The sequence below is a fragment of the Malus sylvestris genome, chromosome 8 (assembly GCF_916048215.2).
Source record: "Malus sylvestris chromosome 8, drMalSylv7.2, whole genome shotgun sequence".
Lineage (NCBI taxonomy): Eukaryota > Viridiplantae > Streptophyta > Magnoliopsida > Rosales > Rosaceae > Malus > Malus sylvestris.
Genome location: NC_062267.1, coordinates 22035452 through 22056487, shown reverse-complemented (window position 1 = coordinate 22056487; position 21036 = coordinate 22035452). Strand labels below are relative to the sequence as shown.

At 36.0% G+C, this 21036-nt stretch overlaps 2 protein-coding genes and 1 long non-coding RNA gene across 7 annotated transcripts; 2 read left to right on the top strand and 1 right to left on the bottom strand.

Moving 5' to 3' along the window:
- The first annotated feature begins 4047 nt into the window (after positions 1-4047).
- LOC126631569 (60S ribosomal protein L6-like) lies at positions 4048-4893 on the top strand. The gene has a single exon (XM_050301692.1). The coding sequence runs from the start codon at positions 4105-4107 to the stop codon at positions 4597-4599; it is 495 nt and encodes a 164-aa protein (XP_050157649.1). The 5' UTR covers positions 4048-4104; the 3' UTR covers positions 4600-4893.
- A 7445-nt stretch (positions 4894-12338) lies between these two features.
- Positions 12339-16009, top strand: LOC126631534 (uncharacterized). 5 transcript variants are annotated; one of them, XR_007626371.1, is made up of 6 exons: positions 12339-12588; positions 12725-12807; positions 13572-13661; positions 14134-14181; positions 14265-14420; positions 15001-15233. It is a non-coding gene; the product is annotated as an uncharacterized LOC126631534 (long non-coding RNA). The 5 variants fall into 5 exon arrangements; XR_007626370.1 differs by having other exon boundaries at positions 14093-14181; XR_007626368.1 differs by having other exon boundaries at positions 12340-12588; positions 14125-14181.
- Positions 16010-17770: 1761 nt separating this feature from the next.
- LOC126631261 (transcription factor MYB93-like) lies at positions 17771-19721 on the bottom strand. The gene is made up of 3 exons (XM_050301432.1): positions 19447-19721; positions 18917-19046; positions 17771-18794 (listed from the first exon to the last, which is right to left on the bottom strand). Exons 1-3 carry the CDS (start codon positions 19577-19579, stop codon positions 17972-17974), a joined length of 1086 nt encoding a protein of 361 aa, XP_050157389.1. The 5' UTR covers positions 19580-19721; the 3' UTR covers positions 17771-17971.
- Between the last annotated feature and the right edge of the window lie 1315 nt (positions 19722-21036).

The following is a 21036-nucleotide window of genomic DNA, read 5'->3' as shown; positions in this document are numbered from 1 at the left end:
CTTATTTCTTAAAAAAATATCTTAAATGGAAATTTTATTTTCTATAAATGTTCTCTTTTCTGAACAACTTTTTTTATGATAAAATAATAAATAGATATTCCATAGTAATATAAAGGCTAAATTGGATTGTTCATCCCCGTGATCATAAGACACTTGCATGATGACCTCTGTGGTGAAAAAACTAGGAATTAAACCCCCGTGGTCTAGAATGTTAACAAATTTAGTCCAAAAGTAAGATTTCTGTTAAAGGACTGTTAAAAGTTGGGGTAAAACTGTATTTTTCAGTTCCAATTGACATTGAATTGGGGCTTTTTTTTATTTAAAAAATTAAGCATTATTTTTTTTGTTAATTGTTATAAAAAAATATTTATTTTAAATGTCAATTGGAACTGAAAATACAGTTTTACTCATACTTTTAACAGTCATTTAACATAAATCTTACTTTTGGACTAAATTTGCTAACATTCTTGACCACAGGGGTTTAATTCCTAGTTTTTTCACCACGGAGGTCATCATGCAAGTTTCCTATGACCACGGGGATGAATAATCCAATTTGGCCTAATATAAAACAAGATAGAGGTCATTTAAGCCATAAGTCCAATCTAGTATCAATCGCTGGATTCAGAGAACCAATCCAATCCAAGAGTTATTCCAACCTATCTGTTTGGAGTAGTGCTCGCTATAGTTATTCTCCATATTACCGTAGGCAAATTTTATCGAGTAATACTACATTTACTGAATATTTGTATCATCATCTGTACTATTTTTTTGAAATAATGCTCGCTATAGTTCTTTAAATATAGCTCCTTACAACTCATATTCATCAGACAAAAACCCACCTATATATAAAGTTATAAACATCCAACAAAAAACCCATAAATAAAATAAATTATCACATAGGAACAAAAGGGATTTGGATCCTCTCCGGATCGCCTTACTGGGATCCCGAGAATCATCATGCGGCCACAATTAAATGTTTTTTATATTTTTAAAAGTAAAGCAGTCTCATTTTACGTGAAAAACATTTAATTGTGGCCGCACGATCTTTGATGAATGATCCTTGTGCATTGATTCTCGGGATCCTTAGTGAAGAGATCCGAAGAGGATCCAAATAAGTATTGAGTAATTTGGTTGAGGTGTAGTAAAACAACAGAAACACTTTTAAAAATGGGGTATAATGAACCAGTTGCATTACGCTATAGTTATTCTCCTTCTCACTTATAAGTAGAAAGTCTCAAATTCAACTCTAACAAATGACAATTTATAACAAATTATAGTTGACTTATTATGTGTAATCCGGTGTATCAACTCCAATGTTATGTATAATATAAATTAAGTTAGTATATGTTATCCCTTGTGTTAAAAAAAAATAAAAATAAAAATAAATAAAAAAAAGCCCCTAAATTCAAATTATTATAATCTCTATGCATAATGCAATACCGCCTAATCCGTTTGAATGTCAGCATGCCATATTCTAAACAAAGCATTGAGCTACTTTTCATGTTATTAATTAGTTTTATGATAAAATTTTAACTTTCTTCATAGTATCAGAGTATGTTGTTATATGTGTGAATCTGAATGGCTACACATCCTCAACATCACCTAATTTGTGTTGTCAGCATTTTAGGAGTGTCAATCCTATATCAAGAAAAGAAAAAACAGTGCATTGTTTATAAGTAATTAAATTACTTTACATATTGTCAATTAGTTTTATATGAAACCTCAACTTTATTTAATATGCAATATAACATTGAGATGAATGAGGATCATCTTTAAATCATCTTTTCCAATCACGTCCGTTTATCGTACATTATGCGATCATAAATCATTATAAATATTTTATTTTAAAATTGAATAGAAATAATTCCTGACGAAAGCTGACTGCACGATATACGATTAACGGACGTGATTGAAGAATTTTTTGAATCCTCACATAAAGGATCCGGAGAAGATCCTCATTCCATTGAGATGACGTATGAGGATCCAAGAGAACATTTTTCAGTATTGATATGACGGGTCATAGCTTTTCAAATGTCATATCCAAATTAAAGAAGGCAAACTTCCCAAGTCCTAATTTATTTGCAGGTATCTGGTGCACATCCATCCTCCTGAGGCATTAGTCTAGTCTCTCATCCCTTCTGGTTTGAACAGTATGTACAGACCTAGCTTTGTTGAGTAAGTCTAAGATAATATTCGCAAGAAAGACAATCTATATAATAGAGAAGGATACTTAGACCATCTCCAACCGAATGATCCAGATGGTCAGAGGGCCGAAAATAGCCTTAAAACCGTCTCCAACTGAGGGCTAGGCCAGATGGCTCGGAAATCTGGGAGGGCCCCACGGAATTTCAAAGGGCCAAAGGGCCAAAAGGCTGGCTGCTTTCAGCCAGCAAGCCAGTCCCGGGCTATCTATTTTTTTTTAATGTTTTGTTATTCCTGTCGATTATAACCGACAGGATTTATTAAGAAAAAATTCAAATGAAACGACTACTAGCCGTTGCATTTGATTTGATTTTTTTTTTTTTACATTATTATTATTTTTTTTATTTACAAAAATTTTCATATAACTTCTATTTTTTCCTATAACTTCTATTTTACAAAATTTGTTTCATATTTTTTTTAAATTCCATTTTTTTCCTATAACTTCTATTTCACAAAATTTGTTTCATATTTTTTTAAATTCCATTTTTTTTTCCTATAACTTCTATTTCACAAAATTTGTTTCATATTTTTTTTAAATTCCATTTTTTTCCTATAACTTTTATTTCACAAAATTTGTTTCATATTTTTTTTAAATTCCATTTTTTTCTATAACTTCTATTTCACAAAATTTGTTTCATATTTTTTTTAAACTCTATTTTTTTCCTATAACTTCCTAAGCCATTATACAACATTAAATTAAATTAAGTAACATGAAACAACATTAAACACTATGAAACAACATTTAAGTTGCAGTTTTTAAATAATAAATTATGTTTGGCCCTCGGTTGGAGACGGTTTTTTGTGAAAGGGCTAAAACGAGCCCTTTGGCCCTCTGGCCCTCGGTTGGAGACGGAGGCAAATATGGTCCTGTACTATTCATTAAAATATTAATATCTTGGAGAATCTTGGAGGGCCAGAGGGCTAAAACGATCCCTTTGGCCAGCCATCGGTTAGAGATGGCCTTAGAAGCAGAGAAAATCCTCGGTCCGTTAACATGAAAGTCTAATCCTACTAGTATTGTCATTAGTACATGCATAGGTCATTATATCTCTTTCTTGTGTGATTGTCAAACAATCACGCAAGACATGAAGACGATAGGTTCACTGCATTGAGTTTCTCTCCATGTATATTCATTCCAATTTCCAATAATCCCATCTAGTTTATAGAAACTGTTTATATCATACTTAAGGTCTTCATATTTAGACCTTGTATAAATACTCGGAGAACTCAAATGTAATTATGTAATAAATGAAGAGGCAAATATGTAAAAAGGGGAAGGAGCCCTTAGTCTATAAAAGGGCCTCCTTACCCTCACAATCGAAAGGCTCTGAGATTCAAAGCAAAGCTCTCTCTCCCTCAGAGAAGCCTCGCTCTCACATTACAAAGCTCTGATCCTCACATACAGAGGCTCTCACCTTCCCAATCCTCTTACAAACAGATAAATACAATATTAGTGTGGACGTAGTCCAAACATTGGGGTGAACCATGATACATCTTGTATTATTTACTTTCTTGCAGATTCACGGTCGGATTTACGCTGTTCCAAGACCCATGCGATTTTATGCATCAACATTTGGCGCCGTCTATGGGAAACGATACGAAAAGTTGTGTCGATTCTCTTTCATTTTTTCACCTCCATCGTGGATCTGCAAAAACCCAAGAAACAACCAAAACTCTCTCTGCCTCTCTCTTGCTTCTGATCTCTTTCAACTCTCTCTCTCTATGACAACTGACCTGTGAAGCCACTCCTATATAAACATCTCTGTGACAATTGATTTTGAACCAACGGTCCAGATCAACCCCAACCTTCTTCCCTAGGGTGTTTTTTAGCTGCGTCTATCAAAGACGGCGAGCGAGTGATAGAAGAGAGAGAGAGCGTACCTTCACCTCCACGTGTTAGCGATGGCGCCGAAGCAGAAGACTCCAAAGGTGACTAGAAACCCATATCTGATCAGAAGGATTGGGAAATACTCGAGGTTCAAGATGTACCACAAACGAGGGATTTGGGCTATAAAGGCCAAGAACGGCGGTGCTTTCCCCTACCAAGAAAAGAAGCATGCCGCCGACGCCCCGGCTGTCAAGCCGCCCAAGTTTTACCCCGCCGATGATGTCAAGAAGCCTCTCGTCAACAAGCGCAAGCCCAAGCCCACAAACCTCAGGGCTAGCATTACTCCTGGAACTGTGTTAATCATTCTTGCTGGGAGGTTCAAAGGGAAGAGAGTTGTGTTTCTGAAGCAACTTTCATCTGGCTTGCTTTTGGTCACTGCCTTTGAAGAATTGAATGATCCAGAGTTCGCCGAAGAGGAACTCACTGCTGCTTACCGTCTCACTCTCACACCTCACCGACATCTCCTCGCCGCTCATCCAGAACTCGAACCTATAACAAGTGCTGCATGAGTTTGTGAACTGAGTTGGGAGATAGATTGAGGCAAAAAACTCGGGTAAAGTTGGTGTGGCTGAGGGCTACAAACCTCCACTGGAGTTTTCCGAATGTGCTAAAGAACCACTTTTGGATATCAATATGAATGACTTCACAGAGCTTTGGCTCATTTCTTGGCCGAAAGATCAAAATCCATATTTTAGCCAAGAAGTTTCGCTCAAACTTGGTCCTGATGGAGAGTTGGGCAGTTTTGTCGATCCATCTGGCAAAGAATATGATCTCTAAAGTACAGCTCAAAAGCTAGATGCTACGGTTTTTGTATCGTCTGTGTCAGGCACAAAAGTTGATAGAAATGCAAGAGTAGGTGACGAGCTCCCTCGCTGCGAGCTTTCTGCCTTCCAGTAGCGAAAGCATCCGTCGACGAGTCGTGGTGTTTCTGCTGCCGTTCAAAACCACTTGAAGCTATTTTTGCTTTTGTCGACCACTAAAGAATATGCCCACCAACTTTCATCATGCATGTTCCCACTTTTCTGAAAAAATGATAGGAAAATGAGCAATTAATGCACAGCAGCCCAAGCTCTTTGTTAATTAAGGGAGCCAACTTGGCACGATGACATAGCAGAAAATGCCATCAACTTTTGAAAAAGAAAACTTTCATCATGCATGTTCCCACTTTTCTGAAGAAGCCACTGAAATATGCACATGGAAAAAGATTTGCAACAACCCAGTACACAATAGGTGCAATACGCACCAACGATCTGCAACTGTCGAAACCTTTATTTTTGAATGATGTGATTTATTTTTTTTATTTTTCGGAGACATCTGTATAACTCCATCAGAAGGTAATCATAAAAAATAAAAACGGCAAGCCTAAAATAATGGGCTGGAATGTTGTGTGGAGGGCGAAGGCCCATATGCCCAAAAAAACCATGCCCTCTATTATCACAAACCAGGTGATGAAAAGTACGTCCAGTACTACAAAAAATTATTCGGCAGCCTGCCGCTATTATCACCAACCAGATGATCAAAAGTACATCCAATACTACAAAAAATTATTCGGCAACCTGCTGCTATTATCACCAACCAAAGGCACCCGTCTTCCTAACTTCATCAATCAAACAATTATTCGGCAGTCTGCCGCTATTATCACCAACCAGGTGATCAAAAATACGTCCAGTACTCTAAAATTATTCGGTAGCCTGCCGCTATTATCACCAACTAGGTGATCAAAAGTACGTCCAGTACTCCAAAATTATACATGAGCATCACTCATGTTAATCATGCATAAACATTCATGAACATCACTCATGTCAATCATACATAAACATTCATGATCATTATTCATGTCAATATTCATGAGCATCACTCATGTCAACATTCATGAGCATCACTCATGCTAACATCCATGAGCATCACTCATGTCAATCAACATAAACATTCATGAGCATCACTCATGTCAATCAGCTTCGAAAACTTCATTTACAGAGCTTCAGCTTCGAGAGCTCTAGCTTCGAAAACTTCATTTACAAAGCTCCAGCTTCAAAAGCTTTATTTACAAAAGCTCCAACTTCAAAGTTTTACTTGCAAAGCTTCACCTACAAAACTTCAGTGCAGGGTATACAAATACCACCTCCGAACAATCGCTACTTCGGCCTATACATGGATTCAATTTGAAGTCTCCAGCTAACAAATCCTATTGACTGAAGACTTGAGGGACTACATTATGTACCATATATTGGGCCTCAACTGAGCCTCATAAAAAATACTTGGGGACTCTAACCCATTATTTATGTATTGAGGAGCGAGCCCTTATTCTATAAAAGGGACTCCCTCACTTTCATTAGAGAGCACCCATTATTCATGTACTGAGGAGCAAACCCTTATTTTATAAAAGGGACTCCCTCACTTTCATTAGAGAGCATCCATTATTCATGTACTAAGGAGCGAACCCTTATTTTATAAAAGGGACTCCCTTACCTTCATTAGAGAGCATCATCGCCAACTGAGCAACCGCCTCGCCGCGAACATCACTTCTAACCCATCACTTATGTATTGAAAAGTGATCCCTTATTTTATAAAAGGGACTCCCTCTCCATCATTAGAAAGCATCGCCGCCTGCTGAGCAACCGCATCGCCGCGAGCATAAACTCTAGTCCATCATTTATGTATTGAAGAGCGAGCCCTTATTCTATAAAAGGGACTCCCTCACCTTCAACGCCACAAGCCGAACCAACCAAGGCAACATAAGCCACAAGCAGAGTAGCCTCGTAACATGTGCTACTTTTGGTTAAGCATCATTTCAGATTGGGCACCGTCTCATATCGAGTATCAGTTCTAGACGACATCTAGTTACTTCGGCCCACACATGGACTGAATTTCAAGTCTCCAGCCAAAAGACTCTCTTGACTGAAGACTTGGGGGACTACTGTTTATACCATACTTAGGGTCTCCGTATTTAGACCTCGTATAAATACTCAGGGGACTCAATTGTAATTATGTAATAAATGAAGGGGCAAATATGTAAAAAGGGGAAGGAGCCCTTAGTCTATAAAAAGGCCTCCTCATCCTCATAATCGAAAGGCTCTAAGATTCAAAGCAAAGCTCTCTCACCCTCAGAGAAGCCTCACTCTCACATTACAAAGCTCTGATCCTCACATACAGAGGCTTTCACCCTCCCAATCCTCTTACAAACAGATAAATACAATATCAGTGTGGACGTAGCCCAAACATTAGGGTGAACTATGATACATCTTGTGTTATTTACTTTCTTCTAGATTTACGATCGAATTTACGTTGTTCCAAGACCCCACCGGTTTTGTGCATCAACAGAAACCAACATTTTTTTTCTAATGAATCTAGCAATCTAGCATATGGGGAACTCCAAAACCATGCTGCAAGCACGAGTATTTGGTCTTAATACTGAACTACTTGAATGGCGTATCAACAAACCTTGGTTTTCCAAACTATATATCCCTAGCTTGTATGTATATCGTTTCTGTACGTAGCCAAAAATATTTATTCATGAACTAATTCTTGGCACCCTCTCATAACTTCACAAATGCTTGCATCTCTTAGTAATTTAAGAAACTGAACTTAAAAAATGAAGGTCAAGATTCTATATCAATTTGTATATGAAACCGAGATAATTACCTTTCAAAAAAATTAAAAACCCATAAAAACCCTAAACTACGAATCATGAGGCAGAAACTTGAACACAAGTCCTAATTGAGTGCCTAATACCAATCATCACAATTTGATTAGGGGACAGATTGCTAATTAAAGCAGTAATTATCTAAGAAATTATAGACAAAAAATAAAAAGTTGAGTGATCAATAATTGAAAGCCAGATACCTGAACCAAGGAGGAGGCAGTGCTGCTTAATTAAGTACACATCAATCTGCATCCAATACACTCAATCCGTGTGGAAAGACGAAAGAGGAACACAAAAGTTGGACAAGGTCAGTTTTGTGCCAAACTTGGTGCACATGTCATGTGGTAGTGGTCAGTTCTGGTTTTTGTTTGTACAGATTAATGACATGATAGTCATGTTTTCAAGGTCCCTTGATCTCAAACCTCTACCAACCAAGCTTCCAAGTATCAACGGTGCATCCTGGCTGGTGAATTCTACCCTTACACAATGAATTTGGACGAAGGAAAATAAAGGAAAGGGAAAGAAAAACGGTTTAGATTGGTTTGGTTGAAATGTAGGTCAAATTAAAAATGGTTGATTTTCAAGGTTTTGTGAGTTGTTTGGAATTGCGTATGAGAGTGAATAACTAAAAGCACTTCTAATCTGCATTTGACAAAATCATTTTGAATCATATAAGCATTTGATGGAGGATCACATGTCATATGTTTTTTCAAGAAGCACTTGAATTACGAATAAAAATTTAAGACACTTCTAGCAAAACATTTGTGCAAAACTGCTTCATAGAGAAACAATCACAAACGAGCTCAGTTACATAGATAAAGTGAACCTACACTCGAGCAAGAGAATATATAGCCGTTCTGGTTAAGAGTATTCACTTTTAGTCTCATCTACACAAAAGTCTTGTGTTTGTATCAAGGGGTGTGATATCCGCACACCCCATTTTACTTCTCACACACCCTTCTAATTTTCGGCCGTCGGATCAGATGAATTGAAGAAAATCAACGGATATAAATTAATAAGGGTGTGTGAGAAGTAATTTGGGATGTGTGGATAGCACACCCCTTGTATCAATTTAAAGAAAATATAGCTTAAGAAGTAATTAGGCAAATACCGATTTAACGAAATCCATAATCGCTCTCAAATATCTTCGTCAGGTTTGAGGTCAATAATAACGTTTTCCTTCTCCGTACGTATGCAATGATGTGGTGTGTCTAAGAATTATATGAAGATTTTATTTATAATATTTGAAGGGTGATGTTATTCACACATTCATTTTTATTTGTTACACAATCTTCTTAATTTTTAGGTGTCCAATCAAATAAATTGAAAAAAATTAATTAACAAAAATATGAGAAATAAAAAGAAATATATAAAATAACACTGCCTATTTAAACTTTGAATAATATCCTCAAACACAAATGCCTTCTGATTTGATATTTCCAATCACAATTGTTGGTAAAAGGTCATCACACTCATTGTCTCCCTTGAGTCTGGACCACATCTCCTCTCTTGGGAATGAGGATCCTCTTTGTGAGCAGTGGCGAAACCAGAATTTATTAATGGGAGGGGTAAAATTAAAAAGAGTGCAAGGTTCAATTGAAACGGTTACTTTTATATTGGATAGTGTAAAGTTTTAAGTCAATATTCATACCAAAAAATAGTCTTTCCACCAAAACAATTGTAAGTGGTAATATTAAAGTCAATGTAATAAGCTTAAATTGGCTAGGATTCGATTATAAAAAAAGGCGCTAGTCAAGTAGTGGACTAGAGCCTAGTGTCTAGGCACCTAGGCGAGATCTAGGCAAGAGCCTAGATGGAATTAAATGAATTTTTTTATCATAAAATAAGCATTAAATAATATTTACATTATTTTTTAAAAAGTAATACAATATTTTATAGATAATATAAGAGTTTAAGATAAATATAGTAAGAGTCTTAAAAGAAGAAAAAAAAAGACAATACTTGAGTACTCACCATTTAGTACCAATTTTACTCACTAGACTTTGAGGCCCAATAAAATTACGACAGCTATCATTCTTAACTCTCTAACCAAACAACAACAGATCTACTATTCTAGTAACCAAACACTTTAGAGTCACGTTTATTAATCCGTAATCAAATTGAGGGAACTAAATTGAGGAAGAATCATATTAAGGAGGAAATGGATTGAGAATGAAACATAATTAGATTCCCGTTAAAGTTATTTACTAAACTAACTGGAATCGGAATACAAATTATATTAGTTCCAAATATATTGTATACTAGTTCACTATAATCAGAATTAAAACCAACTTGATTACTAAATTGTCCTTATTTAAATAAATTATTTTTATTATTATAATTATTGAAAATTAAGTTTATCTAATTAAATATATCCATAAACAAAGCTTTTTATGAGATCATTATTTCCAAAACTTTTTATAAGATCGTTATTTCCAAAGCCACTTCTCCCCTTTCATCCCAAGCCTTTTTTTATCCCAGCTCCTTTATCCCTATAGCCACCATCACATAGCTCAGCAAGTCCTAGTCCAGCGACGAGCGGAGTTGTTGACGAAAGCAGTCTTGATCCTGGTCCACTACATCGAGTAGAAGCATAGACGATCGGATTCCGCAGTGAAATTCCAAAAGTGAAAGTCGTTGGGGTGGCATGGATGGGTGTGTGGATGATCTGGGTTGTTTGGGTGTCATTCCTGGAGGTGCACGTCTGGTTTCTTATTTTGGGGTGAGATTTGAGTGCGGCAAGGTGATGGATGAAGGGTGTTATTGGGGTTTCAAAATATGTAAAAAATAAATAAATTAATTAAAAAAAACCCAACTCTGCTGCAAAAACCAGATCACCGGAGCGAGAATTCTCATTTTCGATGAGAGCGGAGGGGCTGAACCAGCGCTCCTATGTGTGTTTTCAGGCGTGGGGAGGGACGACGACCACTCCTAGCCCTCACGTAGCTTCACCACTGTTTGTGAGGATTTCGGAAATCCTTAAATTTGTACATTGTGCAGTCAAGATTTGTCAAATACTATTCATATTTAATTTTAAATAAAAGTATTTAAAATAGTTTTTAATCGTACGATATATGATAAACGGATATGATTCGAAGATACCCAAGATTCTCACAAAAATGATCCGGAGAGGATCCTCATTCCTTCCCCTCTTGGAACCTGCAAATTCTTTTGGGTTGGAAGGGTAGGTGCCCTAACGACTGAACATATACGAGCTATATACAATTACAAGGTAGAAATGTCTACATCCAACCCAACAGTTTTTGCTGGCTAATCAAAAAGTCTTATTCCTTTCTTTTCCAAATTTTTTCCCCATTCAAGTCTTATTCTATATTTGTGGCCTAGAATTTAGTACATCGTTTTGTGTTGCAAGTATTGGTGCTTAACATTTAAACCCATTGACCAGTGTTCTAGGAATATTTTTGGAACACCGCTTGGTTAATTTAAGGATGAGAAGAATTCATCTTCAAAAAATGCTTAGTAACCGATTTATAGGACTTTGTTTTATGATCGGCAATGTTGATTCGTACTTATGATAATAAGTGTTGATATTGTAAATCAACTAAAACAAAAATTGTTTAGCAATCAATTGTAGCAAATATATAGAAAGCTCGTAATACTTTTACCAATTATGATCATATGTTTTTACACTGACCAATCGATCTCATACATTATTGATTTTTGTAAAGACGATCTTTACATAATGATTTATAATATGGATTGTTCCAATCATTAACACAACGTCTTATGAATTGATTACGAAGTGGTATAAGTAGGAACACCTCCTAGTCATTTCAGGAGCAAAATTTTATTCATATTTTTGTTCGCTTTGTTGAAAGATATCTTAATTCGAATCTCCCTCCTAGATAAAACAATTTAACCAGAATTTAGTGGAAGTTTAAAGATAATTAGTAATACCATTTTTATGGTGTAGATAATGCTAAGGAGACCAAATTTGTAGACTAAATTTATAAACTAAATAGTGTATCGCCATTAGGAAATAAACACGTTTATCAATACTTAAGTAATAAATCAATCGTCAACTTCCATGTAATTTAGTCTCCCTAGCATTACCCTAAATATATTGAGTTTGAACCTGTTAAAAAGTCGTTCTACATTCTTTCATAGTGTTTTTTTTCTCCTAGATTTTTCATGAGGTAGAATTGCAGGTTGACTATTTTAGAGTGCTTAGTCATGAATAGCCAAGAAAAAAAAACACAACACCTCAATGTTTTGTCTAGACTTAAACTCATTGTTGTCATCATTGAGCACTACCGTATAATGGTATTTTTTTTCATTTTTAAGTTGGAGCTCTTAGGTTTTAACTCTCATATATGACAAGTTCGATACTAAATTATTATGTCTACGTCATCAAAATCATCTAAAATGAACAACAAAGACTTGATCCAACAAAAACCGTTATTAATTACTTATTTTGACATATCGAGTGTAGTTCAAAACTTTACCATATATCAAATTGTCACATAAATCATCAAATTTAAATTTTAATATTTGACGTTTGACATCTCCTCTATAACAGTGTGCTTCTCCATTTACGGCCAAGTTCAAATCCTCACCCCGTTTAGACCCAAAACAAAAACGGCCATTCGAAGTAGGATTCAAGGGCCCAAAATATGTTAAACTAAGCAAAGACGTCTTATTTTGTTCACTCACACATTCCACTTTTTTCAGTGTCCATGGCCACAATCAAATGCGCTTTGCCACCATAGCTATTCACTCGATTTCTCCAAGCTTTTGAATTCTAACACCCCGAACCCCCTCTTCTCTCTCTCTCTCTCTCTCTCTCTCCATATTTTCACCTTGCTGCTTCCGCAATATAGGTGCAGCAAACCTGGTTAGTATTTTCTCATACTTTAATTTACTCTCTCAGAAATTTCTGTTTTGATTTCTCACATTTTGTCCCTTTATTTCTACTTATTTTACTTTGCAGTTTATTGGGTTTTCGTTTTTCTCTTCGTTTTGGCTTTCAGGAATTCATAGGAACTTCTGCAAGTGTGAGATCAAGTGTACCAAATTCATTGAGTGCATGGTCCAAGGAAGTATAGAAACACAGGTGAGTTTTTTACTTACTTTTGGGGGTTGAATTGGACTATATTTTGGTATACAATTTCTGCATTTGCAAATTTGCTCTTAGATGAGAAAAAAAATTGAATCTTTTGCTTGGTGGTCACTTTTTGGTGGATATATACTAGCCAAGGTTACCAAATGCTTCATTTGAGGTCAATGTGTTAGAATCATAGTAATTTGTGCCTTATGGTTGTTTGACATTCTATTCCTGAGTTAAAATGATGACTTGGTAACAACGATACATTTTGTTTATGGGTTGACGTGGAAGCAACATTTGCATTACATGGACTAAAAATAATCATTATGGAGCTTCGAGTTCTCCCAAAATGACAAACAGTTTGTACAATTTGGTCGCAATGGTCCAAGTGTGGCTTTTGCGCAGCCTAGAAGCGGGTTCCACATTTGCCAAGTTATCAATCTAATGACGGGTGAGACAGACAAACGGACAACAAGCATAAAGTGATACAATTTCAAAACCTTATACTGCAATGTGAGAAAATTAAAACCTTGTTGGCCCATTTTAAAATTCGCAATATATACGGACGTGTAAAATGTAGTTATCCCAAAAAGAATTTGTGTTTTGTTCATTTGATTTAGTAGTTTTTTTCCCCCTTGCATGCACAAATTATTCGTGTTTATGGGATATATTTTGTTTTATAGTTGTAATTTAAATAACTAGAAGAATCCCTTTTCCCTCTTTCTGTGGGAAGTGTTTGGAGCTGCATCTAAAATATGGTTTGCATTTTGCAGCATGTTGAGGCCCTTTTCAGGGCCCTTGTGGTGTTAGCAAGAAAAAATTGAGGGTCCACGAGATATGCCTTAAAAGTGGCCCAAACCTTGGTAATCAATTTCTTTCCTCTTTTAATTTCGATCCGAGTGGTTAGGATACCATGTCTAAACACATTTACTACACAATTAAGCCACGTTCATTACAGCTCATTTGCCTTTCGTGAGCTCATTTTAAGATATGTAGAAAGCCTCCCCTGGTGTCAGACTCAGTGGTGGGCATTATTAACAAATTTTTCCCAGATGTCTGTTGTCTTTTTTATCTGTTACTTTTCCAATGTGAGATGCATGGGACTGTTAGATGAAATTTTCTAGAGTTTCTTATTTCTTTATAGTCTTTAGGACTGACAACAATCGTATACGGTATCTTTCATTTATTGACTACGACTTCTCACACGATCATGTTAAATTTTCATTATTTTTTGTTAGTATGGTCTGGTTCAGTAGATATCCGACGAATAGCACGTAAAGAGTTTATTTTGTAGGACGTCACTAGTTATGATCTTCCTTTCTATAGGGGCTGCAGCATCAGAGGTTCGATTATATGCGATATTGAACAAACTGAACCAACATGGTATGACCCTTCCCTGTCATATTCATTGACATGTATGAATTTGTGTTTTACCTTCATACTTTTGCATTTTTGCCCAATTCTAGATTCTGCCGTCGTATAAGGCAGATAGGGGGTGCAATGAGAGGTGCAGGTGCTGAGCAACTTTCAGTGCTAGTAAGATCTGTGGTTGCAAAACAAGAAAGAATGTGCTTCGCTTTTTTTATGCACTCGGATACAAGTTGGACCATGAGCTGCTAAGGGTGAGATTTTCCTTCCATTTCCATTTCCAGAAGGGCACGCAGATCAGTGTGACCGTGTCATCAGTTAATAAGATGCTACAACTGGAAACTATACTGATGTTGAAGTAACAGCTCCTGCTACATCTGAAAACTGTACTGATGTTGTTGCCGTAGTATCATCTTTTTGTGAATATCTTGCACTCCCCCCCCCCTCTCTTCTCCAGCTACGGCATAAGTTTTTTCCTTGTATATCTCATGGCTAGGTGTCCCAACTGTCTCCGCTTGAAAACCAAATAGAATGGTCCGTTTGTGTCTGGTTTATTTATTGGCTGGACAACCTCTACCTTCTCTTATTCATAAATAAGAGCTGATTGGTTGGGTTGATCGCAGTCATAACTGCCCAAGCGATCCAAATTGACCATTTCTTGCACATTGGTTGATCATATTATAAGAGATGAGACTACATGAGAGTGCATATTATTTGCATAAACCTGATAATTGTTGGTCCTTAACCATGATTAGGCAAACTGATTTTAAGGTTTATGATGCACATGATGAAAATTTGTTTACTTGACTCATACACCTGGAATTGATTTCTCAGGCTCCTGCATTTGTCAAAACCGGGTATTTCAACTGGGGTTGTTCCTACTGCTGCTGCGGCTGCTGCATCTCTTTTATCAGATGGTGGGGGTACGACCTTATAAGTAGAGGTTGTATTTTGCTTTGATTTTAGTATCTCATGTCAATGGTGAATGATATATCATTTATGGTAATCAGAACTGCTTGTCAAACTTCGTATTAACTCGCAAGTAGTTTCTCTTTCGGATTACTAAACCTTCAGATAGTTATGGTCAATGGCAATCATAGGTCTTTTCTTTCAGTAATTAGGCATCTATTGAGTACTGAATAAAACATGTAGCATTTGCTAGATAGAGGACCAAAGGATAGACTGACTAAGTTAGCTCTAGGTCATTAGGAGGGTTGGTGGTGAGTGAGTAGGCACTGGTGGTAATTACTAAGTACTAATTACCCTAGTTTGTAGGGAGGGTTTGGCTAAATCACTTAACAATTTGTTAATGGTTGTGGGTCGTTCATCGTTCTATATGCAGATCTGAACGGTTGAGATGGACCTTTGGTCCAATATAATTAGAAAGGAATGCTTAAAGCATATGGCTCTATAAGGTTATGTAACTAGCAAGATTTATGTTTTTGTGTCTTCTCTTATCTTTCGGTCAATCATGTTTGAACTCTCAAGGGCCTGTGGCCATCAAGGTTTCCAGAATAAATACAAGGTGAAGGTATACTGGGGAGAAGGGGTCGGGATTAGAACCTCGAGTGTAGAAGTAAATACTTAAAACTACTTTGTCAAGAGTGATTACGTTCGTGCATTGCTTATTATTCTCTTTTCCTTTTCTAGGTGAGTAGCATCCCAGATCGAGTTCCAATAATTCCTACAATGAAGGATGTAAAACACGTTGGGTAATGCTAGGGAGATCAAATTTTTTATACTTAATTTGCAAACCAAATGATGTGGTTATAGATGTTGAATTTTTAATTAAATGTGGATTAACGTGCTTGTTTCTTATTGGTGATATATTATTTGATTTAAAGTTTTGATCTCTCTAGTAGATTTACACAGACCATACACTGATCAGAGCAATGAATAAGTGCCGTGTACTATTAACAAATAGAATTTTCTACTCTGTTCCATAATATGGGATGCTTCAGATATTTGAACTATTATATCTTTATTTTAAAATACAAAAATTAAGCGGAATATCGCCATTGAATTTTAGGAAACAAAGAGCCATCCTTTCCATGCTTTGTTTAGAATTTAGACACAAAAAATGTTATTTATCATGATTGCCATGACGTAACAAACGTCTTTAACATGATTACGATGACATCAAAAACTTGGAGTGGTGTACAACCATGGGATAGGTTAGGTGGTGCTGAAGTTTATTTCTTTCAGTTGGGAAAAATGGTGGGAGGAAGAAACCTAATCAACCTTACATTTCTATGTTGCTTTGACAATCATGAGTCCATGACCAACTTAAATATAATTAATATATGATAGCCTTCAACAACCAAAAAAGTTATAAATAACCGGGTTGCTTCTACTAAGAATGTTTTTCACTTATATGCAAGGAAATGTCATTATGGTGTTCAAAGCCAATGATACATTGCTATGGAGGAGGGAGATTTCAATGAACGAGCTCACCACCAGTCCATCACTATCCCTAGCCATTAATACAAGGTCATGTGTAAGACTGTCTCCACATGGCCTTGTACTAATGGCTTAGGACACCACAAAGGCAGTAGTGAGAAGTTAAAACGCATGTCACCTTTAGATATTGCTATGTGCTTAGACACACTGGCACTGGCACCTTCCCAGGTCATTAATACAAGGCCATCTATAAGGCTCTCTCCACATGTACAAGCTAATGACTCAGAACGCAACGAAGGCAGTTGTGAGAAGTTAAAACACATGTCAGTGTGTGATTTTTTCTTGATTGGTTTTTAGTAAAAAACCATCAAATTTATCAAACATGTGATTGCTTAAGCCTAAAATAGCAGATTTGTCAAATATCTAACCATGCAAGGTAAATTTGACACAAATCTATCGAAAACTAGGGAGAAGATAAAACCTTGCATAAGACTAGGAAGCAAGCACTCTTCACATGAATACGAAGGACAAGGAGGACAGGAGTTTCTAGAATCCCTCTTGTTGATAAAAAATAAATAAATTAGACATCGTCAGCTAGTGATTGTCTTAAGAAAGTGAGAAATGCACAACTTTGCAAACATATTTTGCGACATTGCCAAGATCATGGGTTGCCATGTTTTCTTGAGTAACAGTAACACCGTATGATAGGATGGGTGATGTGTTAGTAAGTTAAAAAAAGTGTGAATTACATAATTTGTACTCCTCTATTTTGGGGTAAGTAGCGGCTTAGGGCATTGATTTATGTTTAAAATTGACTAATAAAACAGCCCTATGTCCGAAAACCATACCGTAATCATAAGGCTCAACAATTTGAGCAACCAGACTTTAACATAAATGTGGTAATTGAAGCTTACACTAGTGCTTGGCTCGTAACATGTAAGAAGTTATTTTTACATGCTTGCAAATCACAATTTAACACGTACACATTAATAACTTATTAAAGTGTAACAAAAAAATTACTACACACAAAGATTTCCTTCTAAAAGATGAGAAATTAGCACTATACTGTATGATAAAAGTCCGGTTCTTGTAAAAAGTGGTCCAACCATAAATTTTTCAAAACAGTTTTTATAAAAAAGAGAATTAAACAGACGAATGAACAAATAATTCACAATTACAAAGAGGGAGGAGAGTAAATTTAAAATACTCATCCCAAAACAATAATGTCCATATATATATATATGTATATAATGCGTAAATATACAAGCTAGTTGTACATGTACAAGTATACATAGATATGCATGACATACACGTATTTGTATTTGGCATATATACGCTTGCAAATGCATGCAATAAGTCACTATATATAGGGAGAATCTGTGAAATAATATTTAACTAAGAATTGTCAACCATAATTGGCGTCCTCAAGAAATAGTTCAGGCCAGTAGGATGAAGAATTACTACTTCTGCCTCCATAGCTAGAACTGCTGCAGCACGCATCTCCAGGAACATTGCTGGTTGGAGAAATAGAGGGAGGAATAGAGGGAGCAGTAGGAGATAAAAGATTATTAAACCATGGAGATTCATCGGGTAGGTTATTTTCTTGACTACTGACCATTTTAAAGTTGGAGCCCTGGCCCATTTCATGATCACTGTTATTCAAAGATGGTAGAGAACTGAAAGGGACTTGTGGGTCTGCTAGGTCATAAGGCAGTAGGGTTTGATGATGGTGGAGTGGTTGAGAAGAATTACGACCATATCCGTGATCAGAAAATGAGCTTGGATTTTCCAGTTGTGGTGAATTAAAATTTGGGTTTTCTTTGATGGGAGAAATATTAAGTGAGTTTAGCAAATTAAAAGCCTGATCATCCATTTCCATTTCCATCTCGGTGCTTCTGTTTTGCCTGTAATTGTCAGTGTTGCTTGTATAAGGTACGGATTGAAGTAAATGCTGCATGTATTGAAGCTTGGACAACTGAACTGCTTGATCTGCTTGTAATGTTGCAGCATGTTGATTAATGTGATCTGCGGGCTGATATTGCTGCATGAGATCCTGCAGGTTAGCTAGGGCTAAAAGCTGAGATAAGCTGGAAAATAGATCAGTTCTTGGCTGATGGGTCATTGGATCAAAACCCATCTGGATCAGCTTCTTCTTCAAATGTGTGTTCCAGAAGTTCTTGATTTCATTGTCCGTTCGGCCGTCTAAGTGTGTTGCAATTGCTGACCATCTTGTAATTAAGAAAAAACAAGTTTTAATATTTATGCAAACACACGCATATATATAGAAGGAACGGTTGAAAACTTTGATGTATTTAATCATGGAACCAAGAGAAGTAGAATAAAGCATTACTTGTTTCCAAGGATAGAATGGAGATGAAGAATTGTTTGCTCCTCTTCTTCAGAAAATTTGCCTCTTTTGATATCAGGTCTTAAGTAGTTCGTCCATCTTAGCCTGCAACTCTTGCCACATCTATTGAGACCTACAAAAGAGAAAATGATATTTAAAATGGGTTCATTTTTTCTCACTACCATCAAGTGGTGGTAATGCTCACTACTTATTTATCACCGTTGGATGACTTTAAAATTTTGAGATTTATATCTATCTACTACACAGATCTCGAGATTTAATTCATCTAATGGTGATAAATAGAGTGATGAGCAAAAATATTCCCTTTTGAATTTGATAAAATCAACAAATCTTATCACCCAATATTATAAAAGAGATCCTGAACTCAAATCTCAATATAATGGTGGTGAGAGACGCTGCATTCGCGTGTTATGGGTAGTAATAATGTTAGCTTAAGCTTTCGAGGATAGTCGTCATAAACTAACTATGTAATCAACAAATTAAGAGATGCTAATTATATATTATAAGCAAACCTGCCAGCTTTGGAAGAGCTCTCCAACTTCCATGGCCATGTTGTTCAATGTATTGCACAAGCTTTTGATCCTCTTCTGGAGTCCACGGTCCTTTCTTGAGACCACTTTCATCACTACAGGGAGATCTCCCCATTGTGTTTAATCAATTTCTGAATATGATCGTAATTTGCTTAATTAACTTGGTCAGCTACTCCCTTGCTTCCCTGATGTTTCCTCAAAAAACTAGGGGTGCCTATTTATACACAAATTAACTAGAACATAGGCTGCTCTAATTTCGATAACTAAGTTTTTTAATGCCAAGCTGAAGAAAGAAACTTTCAAATCACAATGTCAACGTTGCAGGTCACCGCTTTGTAAAAAATCTAGACTCATGCACGCAAGAAGAGATCCTTTCGTACGTCATTGTTTGCATGGCTTCACAAACGACTTACTCTTACTACGTCTTAAATTTGAACTTTATAAGTGCTTATTCCTAACCTTGAGAATCTACGGTCTACTACTTATTATGAATAAGGTTCTTATCACAAAAGGTCCTAGAAATTTACCCACGTATCAAAATGATTTTTGAAATTAAAAATTGATCAATGTAATCTTTAAAAAATGAATGTCAAATCAATATGGTCATTCTGTCATAATTCTATAAAAAAAATCTTATGTGTTGATGTGGGTTTAATAATCAATTAAAAAAGTTGTCAAAACACCTTTTTGCACAGTGAGATTATCTCAAGGTAGAGCTCACCGAGGGAGCACCAACAAGATCTCCAAGATTAAGGTTGTGAGGCTGTTGATCATCCAAATGTTGACAGTGGTGTCACAAAAATCGTCGCCAGTCCAAGCCGTCACCAAAGGTGGTCTCGATCATGTCCAATTACCTTGGTGAAATGTGTAAAGATGTCTTGAGAATATTTTTTAGAGAAGAGAGTACGAAGGCTACCATAGATGGAGGTAGAGCAGTGTGGGTTGAGATCAGAAGTGATTGCAGGACTTGGTTTCTGGGTTGACAACTTTTATAATTAATTATTAAATTATTAAACATACTTCTAATTTATTTTTAATTTAATTAAACTTATGGGATCCATTTATAGAATTGCGATGGAAGGACCACATTGATTTGAGACAGTTATTTCTAGGATTACAGTGATTGATTTTCATTTTCAGAGACCATCTTGGGGGTCAATTTCATAGACCATTTCTAATAAAAAAAAAGACTTTTTCATAGACCATTTCTAATAAAAAAAAAGACTTTAATTTGGGATCTATTTATGTGCCACATCAGCACATAACATAATTTTTTGACAAAATTGTGACGAAATGACCACATTGATTTGCAACACCTATTTTCAGGGACTACGTTGATCGATTTCAATTTCAGGATCTATCTTGACGGTGTGGGAAAATTTCATTGACCTAACCTTTATGAATATCATATATGTATGGTAGAATGTACATTTAAGTATACTAGAGATTATGGATACCCGTATTTACAAGCCAAAATGCAAAAGTACTTCAAAATAATATTCCCACATTTAGTATGTAAACACATAATTTGTTTGTATGTAAAGTTTATACGGAAATTCTCTCTTATCAGAC

Coding starts and splice junctions, on each gene's coding strand:
- LOC126631261 (XM_050301432.1), bottom strand. CDS start 19,579: ATGGGGAGATCTCCCTGTAGTGATGAAAGTGGTCTCAAGAAAGGACCG. Junction 19,047..19,446: donor AGCTCTTCCAAAGCTGGCAG/GTTTGCTTATAA, acceptor TCTCTTTTGTAG/GTCTCAATAGATGTGGCAAG. Junction 18,795..18,916: donor CATTCTATCCTTGGAAACAA/GTAATGCTTTAT, acceptor CTTAATTACAAG/ATGGTCAGCAATTGCAACAC.
- LOC126631569 (XM_050301692.1), top strand. CDS start 4,105: ATGGCGCCGAAGCAGAAGACTCCAAAGGTGACTAGAAACCCATATCTG.